The following is a 12567-nucleotide window of genomic DNA, read 5'->3' as shown; positions in this document are numbered from 1 at the left end:
CCCGGGCTGGTCAGTCTTGCAGTCAGGTTCTAAACCTATGATTATCTGTCTCCAAACAAAATGGAGAAGGAACTACAGAGCTGTGCAAGCGTGTGTGTGTGCGTGTGTGCGTGTGTGTGTGTGTGCGCGCATGCGCATGTGTGTCCACAGGGAGCAAGGTGGTCTTGGTGGAATAAACCTCTCTAACCGTAGCCTTTGTTTCTCTAGTGTTCGGTAACCTGCGGGGAAGGAACAGAGGTGAGGCAGGTCCTCTGCAGGGCGGGAGACCACTGTGCAGGGGAGAAGCCCGAGGCCGTCAGAGCCTGTCAGCTGCCTCCCTGTAATGGTAGGTGTGACGCCGATTGGTTTCGCTGTTCTGACAATGGTTTTGAAGCCTCAAAAAGCAGAATTTCAGGACAAACTCTGGAATTTCTGTTTGCTTATCCAAAAAGAACCTAAGGAGCACACCCCTGACACATGAGCCTAATCCTCTTCTTTCAGATCAGTGTTTGAGGCAGTGTCCCACGCCAGCGAGGTAGCATAAGCCCCGCGGCATCCCTGGTTCCTGTCAGGCGCTAATGCAGGGGTGAGGGCGCGGCGCGTCTGTGCAGCTGCTGTCGATTTGTTTTTCTAGTAGAAGCTACTTATTTTCTCTCTGTGCCTTTGTAATTTCGCATCATTGAAAAAGGCATAATATTGGAGAAGATTTTGAAATATTTTGCTGTAATTATCCAGTTTCGACATGTGGGTGATCAGTGCCATTCACAAAGCCATTTCTGTGGGGCGCCTGGGTGGCTGAGTCGTTAAGCGTCTGCCTTCGACTCAGGTCATGATCCCGGGGTCCTAGAAGTGAGCCCCATATCAGGCTCCCTGCTCGGCAGGACGCCTGCTTCTCCCTCTCCCACTCCCCGTGCTTGTGTTCCTGCTCTTGCTGTGTCTCTCTCTGTCAAATAAATAAATAAATCTTTATAAGAACAAAGAAAAAAAAAAACCCAAAGCCATTTCTGTTACCTCTCCATCCATATACATGCCCTTCAGCAAGGCAGTTTCAGAATAGAAACTTGCACGCCTGCAAACGTTTGCCTAACCCTTCCTCCTTGCTAGATCCCAAGCGCAGAGCGTATTTTAAACTATGTATCAGTTTGCTGTTGTAACAGGAAATATGTATGGGATGGCAGCCGTTTCTATCACTCTGTCCCTCTTCCTCCCTTTCTGTGCTCCCTCTGTCTACATCCATCTCTGTCCTCTGCCTCATTTTGTATCTCCATTTGCTGTCCTCTGTCTCTCATTCTCTGTGCTGGTCCAGTCTGGCTCCCTGTCTCTGACTTGCTGTCGTCTGCCACCTGCAGGTTGCTCACTTTTCTCTGTGTCTATCACACGTGCTTTCTGACCTCATTCCCCCACCCCGTTCCACACTCTCCCTCTCCCCCATCCTCATCCCCTGTCTTTCTCCTTCTTTTCGTCTCCTCTTCTCTCTCTCCTCATCTCTTCCTGTCTCCTTTTTCCTTATTGTCCTCTTTCTCTCCCTGATATCTCCCCAGCCTCTTTCTACCTCCTGTGTCTGTCTGTGTCTCTCCTTCACCCCCACCTTGCCCTTTCTCAGGGTCCTCCTGCCCTTTCTCCCCGTCCTTGTCCCTCTGCCTTTCTCTCCCACTCTGTGTCTGTATCTGTCTCTTCATCTCCCTCACTCCTGTCTCTTTCCTCTCCATCCCTTGTCTTCCTCACCTACTTTCTCCCTCCAAGCCCCCATGTCTCTGCTCTCTGATTGTGTCTGGCTCTCTTTCTTCTTGTCCCCCCCACTGCACCATCTGCTGTCTGTTCTCTCTCGCTCCCTTCGTCTCTCTTCCCCACCTCACACCATCTCCCCCTTCTCGTTTCCTTACCCACCCCACTTCTGCCATCACAAGCTTCTTCTTAAATGCCGCTTCCCTGAGTCTGTACCTAATGACGACTGGATGTTGCTGTCACACTAGTGAGACTTGGAACTAAAGAAGTTGCCTTTTTATGGCCTACAGCATAAGAAGCCATTAACTAAATATTGACATCTGCTGCATGGTACTTTCTTTTTTCAAGAAAATTGTCAAGGCACTGTTTTATCAAATGTCTTTTTTTTTTTTTTTGAGGAAATTTCAGGTCAAGTCGTAAACCTTATAAACTATTTCATTATAAATTTTCATTTGAAATGTGTGGTAGCAAGAACAAGTATGGCCATGAGGGGGAGACAAAGGACTTAGATAGTTAATCTTTTTCTCTGGAAAATATACTTGAAAATTTAAAACACAAGACAAAGCCAACAGAACAAACTTTACCCGGTTAGAAGGTGTAAAGTTTACTGTTGTCATAATATTTTACTCTTCTGTATTACTGCCAAGAGGCTAAAAACTTTGTGAGTACACTTGACTGTTCTAATAGTTGGTAGAGCTATGCATTTCTGCAAATATGCCCAACTGTCAGCAAGAATCGCTTGATTCTCTTCCTTTGGCTAAACGAGATTCTTTTTAATTGTAAAATAGAGGTACAGATGAGATGGCATAACTATTTTAGGGATTACACAATCTTTTAGCTGCTGTATTGCTCTGACATCCAGGCCCGACAGCCAATTCTATGAGGTCTAAAAGGCCAGACATTTCTTTTTTTTTTTTTTTTGAAGATTTTATTTATTTATTTGACAGAGAGAGACACAGCGAGAGAGGGAACACAAGCAGGGGGAGTGGGAGAGGGAGAAGCAGGCTTCCCGATGAGCAGGGAGCCCAATGCGGGGCTTGATCCCAGGGCTCTGGGATCATGACCTGAGCCGAAGGCAGATGCTCAACGACTGAGCCACTCAGGCGCCCCAGGCCATACATTTCTAGCACACATTTCAACTAAGTAATAATTCCCATCAGTCTCAAATTGCAATTAAAATCAAATGACTTTTTGAGACTATGTGTAATACCCTTTTCCTGAACCTCGCGTAATGATCTGGGCATGGAACTAAAAGGCTGAAAAGCTTCCTTAATTTACTGATTGGGTTTGTCATGTGAATCCTTTCCCTAAGCCCCATTTTGATTGTACGATTTCATTGTTGCTGTTAAGCTCTGCCCATCTATCCTGAGACAAATTACCATAAAGTGAATGTATCCCTTTGCTCTTATCTCTTTTTTCTTTTTTCTCAGAATATCTCATCCTTTTCCTCGTCTACATAGAATGGCCCTAACTAGATCCATGTTGTGAGCCAGTCCTTGCAGTGCTGAGGTGCTCACACAGAGGCGAGCCTCGTACATGAACTCCTTCTCTAACACAGAGAGACTAGGTTATGCTTTGAGCTGGGCCACAGAAAGGGGGTGAGGGGGTGACGGGTCAGAGGGAAAAGAGAGTACAGGGTCAAATAAAGTCCTCTCATCACAGGGCCTAGAGCCTTAAACATACAGGAAGAAGAAATTAATATTCTTATTTTAAGATAATAGGCATGGAAAAAGTAATTCCGAAATAATAAGGATATTTGAGGGGACTCCAATTAATGTGATGTGCAGGCATTCACAACATAATTAGATGATTACCTTAGCTAGTATGAAATATTCAGACATGTCATACTATCTAGTAAATCTGTAAATGCCAGGCAAACACAGGTATTTCCAAATTTTGGGATGGGACATGGTATTATAACTCTAAGTTTTATAATTAATTTTATAATTTGTAATTGGTAACAGATACAGGTGGCAATTTTAGCTCTCTCGGTCTTGCCAACTGACCTCTTTTTTTCAAACTTTAGGAAAAAAGATTCTTTAATTTCTTTAGCAATTTATATACAGGTTCCTTACCTAGCAATAGAGCAGCATTCCCCAATAATACCTTGTAATTTTAAGTGATTGTAGTATGTAAGTGCCACAATTTACAATTCTTTGTGTTTACAAATCAGACATAGCTGTTGCACTGTGTTGGTGGGCGCTGCTTAGGATGTGCCCTAAAATGGATGAAAATAAGTACAAACAAATGTGTCCATGAGTTCAACATTTGGATTTTTTGAAATCTAATTCTTATAACCTGTACTCAAAAAAATTTAAAAATAATAAAAAGAGTGTACACACATGTATGAAATGTTTTATGAGTGTTACTTTAGTACTCTTTAAACATAAAGTGTTATCAATTCAGTGAGATTAAGTTTAAAAATATGAATGATTCAAAAGAAAATTGGCACACTTTACCCAAATTTATGCTTTCAAATAATAGTCTGAGAATATTTGGTAGTAAAAATGAAACTATTGCACTGACTCTGGGTGTTACCTTGGTTTTTCTTTTGGTAATACATTTTTAAGATTTAATTTGTTCCAATAGGGCCTTAGAATTTATTTTGATTTTTATTTATTTATTATTATTTTTTAAAAGACTTATTTATTTTGGAGAGAGAGAGAGAGAGAGAGAGAGAGAGAGAGCAAGCAAGGGGGAGGGGCAAAGGGAGAGAGAATCTCAAGCAGGTGCCTGCTAAGCATGCGGGGCTCAGTCCCAGGGCCCTGAGATCATGACCTGAGCTGAAATCAAGAGTCAGACGCTTAACCAACTGAGCCACCCAGACGCCCCTATTTATTATGTTTTTTAAAGGTTTATGAGAGAGAGAGAGAGAGCAGGGGGGAGGGTCAGAGGGAGAGGGAGAGACAGAATCCCAGGCAGATTCCCCGGCTGAGCAGAGAACCTGATGTGGGGCTTGAGCTCAAAACCCTGAGATCATGACCTGAGCCGAAATCATGAGTCAGACGCTTAACCAACTGAGCCCAGGCACCCCAGGATTTATTTTGATTTTAAATTTAAATTTAATGTAGAGGCTAATCTATTAGAAAGCCAGAAATAGCATAAAGTTTAAAAAAAAAAAAAAGATGTCCCTTTATATCCTAAAAAATATCTGTGCCAAAATGAATCCTATTTTCTCATTCTAAAATCAGATATAGGGGCGCCTGGGTGGCTCAGACGGTTAAGCGTCTGCCTTCGGCTCAAGTCATGATCCCGGGGTCCTGGGATCGAGCCCCGCATCCGGCTCCCTGCTCTACGGGAAGCCTGCTTCTCCCTCTCCTCCTACTGCTCCCCCTGCTTGTGCTCTCTCGCTCTCTCTCTCAAATAAATAAATAAAATCTTAAAAAAAAATAAACAAAAATAAAATTAGATATAGGTTCCTACTAGGAAGAGAACAGTACCTTCAGTCTGCAGACTTGATGGAGATATGAAAATGGTGGTCAACCCAAGTGCTTTGCACAGAAAAAAACTACTTATTTCAGTGAATTTATCTAAATGTTCGTATTTGCTTATTGAGGTATAATTGACATATAGCATATTAGTTTCAGGTGTACAATATAATGACTTGATATTTTTATATATTGTAAAATGATCACAACCATAAGTCTAGTTAATGCCTATCACCATATATAGTTATAAAATTATTTTTTCTTACCATGAGAACTTTTAAGATCTATTCTCTTAGCAGTTTTTAAATATGCCATACAGTATTATGAACTGTAGTCACCATGTGTACATTACACGCCCGTGACATGTATTTTATAACTGGAAATTTCTACTTTTTGACCCCCTTCACCCATTTCACCCACTCCAACCCCTGCCACTGGCAAACACCAATCACCGCATCAAGGGGCTTTTGTTTTAGATTCCACATACAAGTGAGACCATGCGGTATTTGTCCATCTTGGTCTGACTTATTTCATTTAACATAATGTCCTCAAGGTCCATCCATGTTGTAAATGGCAAACTTTCATTCTTTTTTATATCTGAATAATATTCCGCTGTATACATATACCACAGTTTCTTTATCCATTCATCCATCCACTGATAGTTAAGTTTTTTCCATATCTTGGCTATTGTAAACAATGCTGCAGTCAACATGGGGGTGCAGATATCTTTTGGAATTAGTGTTTTCATTTTCTCCCGATACATACTTTTGGGACTTACTGGATCATATGGTAGTTATATTTTAAATTTTTTTTAAGAGTATACTGTTGTCCACAGTGGATGTACCAGGTTTACATTCTCACCACGAATCTTCATAGTTTTAATGCAAAGGCTCATTTGGGCAACTCCAATTAATGTCAGATTTTACTTAAAATTTTTTATATTCCGAAACAGTTTTCATTTCTTCCTTTTGTTTTCTGTTTCGATGTGTGTGTTGTCTTCTTTGACCCTTTGCAGATGAGCCATGTTTGGGAGACAAGTCCATATTCTGTCAAATGGAGGTGCTGACGCGATACTGTTCCATACCAGGTTATAACAAGTTATGTTGTGAGTCATGCAGCAAGCGCGGTAGCACGCTGCCACCACCGTACCTTCCAGAAGCTGCGGGAACTCACGGTGATGCTGTCTTGAACCCTAGCAACCTCCCTGGAGCTCTAGTGATGCCTACATCTTTGGTTCCTTACCATCCGGAGCCCCCTGCCGAGAGGAAGAAATCTCTGAGTAGGCTGTCTTCAGTGGGAGGTCCAAATGCCTTCACTGCTTCCAGGCCACACAGTAAACCTGATGGTGCTAATTTCCCCCAGAGGAGAGCTCAGCAAGCAGCAAGTAGGACTCTGAGACTGGTGTCCCTGGCCACCAGGAGCGGCGCTCTCAACGCCTCCTCAGAAGTGCCCACTGCCCGCCTCCTCGCAGTGAGTGATTCCACGGGTGCTGCTTCTCAGGCAAGAACCTCAAAGAAAGGTGACAAAATTGCTGACAGGAGCCATCCGGTCAGATCATCCGCTTTGGAAAGATGAGAACGCGAACCTCCAAGGCTCGAAATCAGCGGAGAACCCCGGACAGGCCCCCTCTCCCCATGGTGCATACAGCTTGTTGAAAGTGTACATCTCCGTAAATTGTCAACTCGTTTTGTCTGTGAGTGAAGAGCAAAAAGTGCTGGTTCACTTTCTAGTTGCTTTCATCCTCCTTTTGTTCCGCATTGACTCATTTACCAGAAGTCATTGGAAGAAAGCACCAAAGATGATTAATAGAAGGAAAGTAAGTTGCTAAGTGCGTTGGTCACTCTCTCATGCCGCAGAGGGACTGGAACCAGTTATGTATCTTGGCTGATTTTTTTTTTTTAAAGTTACACTAAAAATAAAAAAAAGAGGTGCCAACAGTTTACACTTTAACAAAATATTTCGGAAATGGAGCAAAAAATTCTTAGACTTGTATCCTATTTATCTATATTAGAAGTATTGTATGAGCAGATTTGCGGCTGTTGTGTAAATACTGTATATTGCAGAAATCAGTATTATTTTAAGAGATGTGTTCTCAAATGATTGTTTACTATATTACATTTCTGGATGTTCTAGGTGCCTGTTGTTGGGTATTGCCTTATTTGACGTTCTATGGGTTGATTGTCGAAGCAGAATTTTATGAATAAGAAGTTAGAATTGTAGCTACTGACAAAGGGTTTTTGTTGTGTGGTTTTGTCTGATCAACAGTGCGATACCTAAATTACAGAAAAAGAAAAGTCACAAATGCTGCGGATATACAGATTCCAGCTTCCCTATTACCTTCCACTTTTTAAATAAAAAGGAGTAGGACTGATGTGTCCGTCGACTAGGGGTCACAGGGACAGAGACTAGTAAGTTAGCCTGTGCCAGACAAAATTAAAACCCTCTTACCAGGACCTCAGTAGGCACCACCGAAGTGTCCTGTGTTCTTGTGTTGATTTGTCTTTTCCCTTTGTTGACATACACAAACGGCTATACTCAATGTACTGTAATATTAACAAAAGAAAAATGTTTTGAGATAATTTGTTTGTATGTTGGTAGCTGAGAAAAGCGTCATCGAACTAGAATTGACACCCGAGTATTATAGGGCTTTGGGGCTTTGGAGGAAGATTCAAGAAGGGATTTGTCAGTGGTCGCAATATTTATTTTCTGCATGGTCCATATTCAAATGTTCACAACCACAATGCATCTGACTGCAATCATGTGCTAGTAATTTATGTCAGTGGTCACCTTGCTCACAGTGAAGCCAGAAATGCTCTCTCCAGGGAGTAGATGTAAAGTACTTGTATATAGAATTCAGAACTGAAGATATTTATTAAAAGTTGATTTTTTTTTCTTGATAGTATTTTTATGTACTAAATATTTACGCTAATATCAATGACATATTTTGGTAAACTAGAGAGACATAATTAGAGATGCACATTTTGTGCGTGGAGGAGAAAGGTAAGCAAACAACAACAGCCAAATCGAAGAGCTAAAATACAACAAATTTGATGTCATGCAGACTTTTTGCATTTTTAAAGTAGTTGATACAAAGTTAATGACCTGTTCCCTTTCGATGAAACATAAAATAGTAGAGGCCCAGATAGCTGTTTAATGAAATAGTGAATTAGAAACATTTTTTAACGGATATGAAAGAGATAAATACTGAAAAGAAAAAAAGGAAGTGTTGTGAGCATAATGTTCTTGAGGTCAGTTCCTGAACTGTCTAAAACTATATAATGCAAATGAACTCTAGAGATGTTAACCTCTGTAAGCACAGAATGTGCAAGGACTTTGGCCTCTTAACCATAGTAAACTCACAGCTTCACCTATTGCCTCTATACCTCTAAAGAATCGCTGCTACTTCGTGCAAGACTTTTAAAGTTTAAATGAATTAGGTGAATTCCAGATCGTCAATCTCTGAGCCTCAAGTAGAAGCCATTTTTTTTTCCCCTCAAAGTTTCCCCAGAATGAAATTCTCTCTAGTTTGCTTGCATATGTATGCATCTGGTCCACAGGAGAATGCAGAGAAGGATGATCACACACATACACCTCCCAGAAAGATGTATATATTTGTTATACTTCTGATCTTTGAGCTTCCTTTTCTACTAAGCTAAAAATTCCTTTTTATCCAAGTGTACACTACTGATGCTGTTTGTTGTATTGAGAGCACGTAGCAATAAAAATGTTAACAAAATCTAGACCCGGCTCTATCTAGATTTTATCATCAGATTCATCGCTGAGTAATGCAAACTTTTCTGTCCTCCTACAAAGTTGAAATAGTGTCGAATTCATTAGCTACTTGGACTTTGTCTAAAGAGGCTCAAATAAAGCGACAGTATCTCCTATCCTCACACCAAGGTGTATCATAATATTTTTTTTAATTAAAAGAAAGGGAGACTATGAGTGGTGGCTTTTTGCTTAAATCCATCCCCCAGAACTATGAAGATGCAAAGAGGAAAGGGCAGTAATGCTAGGATGTACGAGGAGGAAAAGGGGGACTTCTGTCTTCCAAATGTGCAATCTCAGAGTGGTTTTTAAAGAAAAGCTGCCCAGCAGCTTTAGAACCCTGATGACCTGAGGACTGCTGGGAACACATGACACCTGAGTCGGGAGCGTGGGCAGAAGTGGGGCATCAGGAGGTGGTGGGGGGTGGGGGTGGCGGCTTTCCTTATGTCACAGGGAGGTACTATATTGCCACGGTTACCAGCTTAAAGGGCAAAAGCAGACCAACTCAGGTTGGAACTGGGCCTGTACCTTTATAGGTATAAATGATCCTGGGTAACCAGACTAAATGTCCGCTTCCTCACCTGTAAAATGGGAGGCAGAACTGTCAAACATCATTGCGTGATTGCCGTGAGAAACGAGAAAGTAAAGTTGTTAGCACGGGGCTTGACACCTAGTAGCTCTCAATAAATATTAAGTATCATTATTGTCCTTATATTGTCCCCATCCTCCTCCTCCTCCTCTTCATTAAGTGACCAAACCACAGCTTTCCTGTAGGGTCCACAGCTAGTTTGAATCATGGTCACTGAGTCTCCTTAATGGTGGTAAAGAACATAGTGTCAGGAATCCTAAAGACAAGAATGACGATTAATTCTGTATTTCTGCAAAAATGGCCCGTGATGAAATAATGCTCCAGATTAGCAAATAAAATGTTTTTCATGTATTTACATTAATATACTTTGCAGAAATATCAAGTCATTCCTTTAAACATATCTTATCATGAATAAGCTGCTTAAATATATGCTAGAAAAAAATCACTTGAAGAATGAAGTGTGGACAACCAAAAAGGACATCACTTGTGACGGAAGTATTCAAAGGGTAAAAAAGGTTAAAGTAAAGCTATTTAAAATGCAATAAAATATAAAAACCGCCTAAGGCTGCATAGGCACTATCAACACAGCAACTAGTATCAGAGAACATTCGTTTTAGACCCTGATACTTGAGAAATTTATTTAGAGCTAACGACAATATTCAAAAATTCATTAAAATACTGCCTACTGAGCAAAGAACGCATAATCTAAAATGAATTTGCCATCAAAAACACAAATTCTAAAACAAACCAAAATGCTATCAGTTTCTGCAAAATCATCAGAGAGTTCACCTAGGTATTAGAATTACTCCTTAAATTCCCGCATCTTGATAAATGGCAAGAGCATAAAAAGTTGCCCATCTACTTCACCGAGACACTAAGGTTCCTCGTAGGAGCGCTGAGAACATTGACTCCGCCTCTGGTCCTCCCCTCTTGTTAGCCCCTCGGGCACGCAGGTGGCGCCACTTTAGATAACTACCCTGTAACCTCACCCCTGTGCTCCTCGCTCCATAAAAGCTGGGGATTAAGGCCCGGAGAGTGGCGGCGGATAGGAGTGCTGCTTGGATTGTCCGGTGGTCCGACCGCCTGCCTGATGGCCCCTGTCTGTAAGTTACCCTGGGTAAAACTGTGAACGGTATGGAGTGGCTCGCTTCTTTTTCTGGTATTGCAATGCCTTCTCAGGCTGGAGGGTACGTTACTGACCCTCCTCCACCTTCGAACAATTGGTTACTCTGCTGGATACCGAGAAAGAAACAAGCATGAGAGACGGGGCTGAGCAGCCGAAAGCCCCTTGTTTCTGGGGGAGCTCCCAAGCTAGCCAGCCACCGCCATGTGGGGGCACTTGGCCAGGTGTTCTGAGCATTTTGGACCAGTGCTTGGGTACAGATACCCTAAAAACACCCGGGGGATTGCTAGCTATCCTGTCTGAAATGAAACGGGTGGGGAAGCACCGAGGGAAGGGCCGAGAAGGGGTGGCAGCTCAGGTGTCCTCACTGGGGGATCCTGGGAAGGTGATATTGAAGACTGTTTCTTACCGTCAGCGGGGAGCGGGGGGGGCACGGCATGGTGCCTGTAGTCCTTGCCCTCTGCTTGCTTGGCCTGTCACCACAGTAGTCTCTGGGTGGCAGACTTCGGGAAAGCCTAAAGAATCTGTCAAAAGGGAAATGGACTGAAAAACAGGGAAAAAGAAAGGATATTGCCTATAATAAAATGGAGAGGGGGCCCATCTGGTAAACAGTTGTGGCAAGAGCTAGTATCTGGGGCGCCTGGGTGGCTCAGTCGATAGGCGTCTGCCTTCCGCTCAGGTCATGGTCCCAGGGTCCGGGGATCGAGCCCCGCATTGGGCTCCCTGCTCTGCGGGAAGCCTGCTTCTCCCTCTCCCATTCCCCCTGCTTGTGTTCCTGCTCTCACTATCTCTCTCTGTCAAATAAATAAAATCTTAAAAAAAAAAAAAAAGATTTCAAAAAAGAGCTAATATCTGGAACGCTGAGAGAAAATCTAGACAGACAACCCAGTTTGGGCTTGCTAAGCCTAAGGAAGGTGTTGCCTAAGGGAAAGCAGTTTACTCCCTTGAAGGAAGTCTTAAAAAGCCAGGGGTGTCGCAGAGTGCCCCTCCAGTAAGGAGGTGGATACACCCTGCCACTAGAGACTGGGGGCTAGGCCAGTGTCGCCCTCTAGTGTATGCAATAGGGGGCAGCCGGAGGCCCCAGGATGAATTAACCATTTACTGGTCTAGCACTAACCGACAGACCCTACTAGCTCTAATAAACCGTGGAGCTGAAAGCACACTTATCTTTGGAAGCCCCCTCAGAATTTCAGGGATACATAAAGGCTATTTATGGTTATGGGGACAGATTGGCAAGTCCAGACAAGCTAATCCCTACCTACACTTGGCAGGCTTCCTCCCTGCTGTTTTGTTAGGCACATTTCCCCCATTCCTGAGTATAATTTGGGCACAGATGTTTTACAGGATCTGGATCTAACTGCAATGACAGGCATATTCAGGTTGGGTATCTGAGGAGTGAAACCCATCTTCGTGGGCCATGCAAAATGGGAACCTATGCAGCCGCTGGATTCCCTGGAGAATAATACAAGTACAGCCCTGGGGGGAATTAATGCTAGGTGGGGGCTGGGAATTAGATGTAAGTTCACATCTAGAAGGGTTTGGATGGAGCTTGTGGCAATGACAAAATGGGAAATCAATTATTTTTGTTTTTATTTCAATTCTAGTTGTCTAACAAAGTGGTATATTAGTTTCAGGTATACAGTTTAGTGATTCAACATTTCCATACATCACCTGGTGCTCATCACAAGTGCCCTCCTTAATTCCCATCACCTATTTCACCCATCCCCTGCCCCCCCTCCCCTCGAGGTTCAATAAGAATCTGTTCTCCTTATAACATGACTCCACTGGAAACACTGATTAGATTACCAAGACTTTGAGTGGAATGTCATATTTGAGAAAGACCTGCATAGGCTCAGATATGACCAGACAGCTTTAAGGAACTAAGGGTGACTTTATGGACCAATGAAGCCCCTGGGGAAAAAATCAGCCCAATTTCTTGCTTACAGGGTTCCCGG

At 42.7% G+C, this 12567-nt stretch overlaps 1 protein-coding gene across 6 annotated transcripts in view; it reads left to right on the top strand.

Moving 5' to 3' along the window:
* Window positions 1-8902, top strand: part of ADAMTS3 (ADAM metallopeptidase with thrombospondin type 1 motif 3) — a 251241-nt gene extending 242339 nt beyond the window's left edge. For 5 of the 6 annotated variants that reach the window (XM_045881036.3, XM_064584563.1, XM_045881037.3 and 2 more), the window contains 2 exons: window positions 208-325; window positions 6148-8901. In XM_045881036.3, the coding sequence (XP_045736992.1) occupies window positions 208-325; window positions 6148-6707 (678 nt within the window). In that variant the 3' untranslated portion in view covers window positions 6708-8901. Of the gene's footprint in view, window positions 1-207; window positions 326-6147 lie in introns of all 6 variants that reach the window. The other variant, XM_064584560.1, reaches the window with a different exon arrangement.
* Window positions 8903-12567: the final 3665 nt, after the last annotated feature.

The sequence above is a fragment of the Mirounga angustirostris genome, unplaced genomic scaffold, assembly GCF_029215605.1.
Source record: "Mirounga angustirostris isolate CCGP_5_RB_7025 unplaced genomic scaffold, mMirAng1.0.hap1 SCAF_2, whole genome shotgun sequence".
NCBI lineage: Eukaryota > Metazoa > Chordata > Mammalia > Carnivora > Phocidae > Mirounga > Mirounga angustirostris.
Note: the sequence above shows the minus strand (reverse complement) of the source record. Positions and strands in the feature narration are given on the sequence as shown.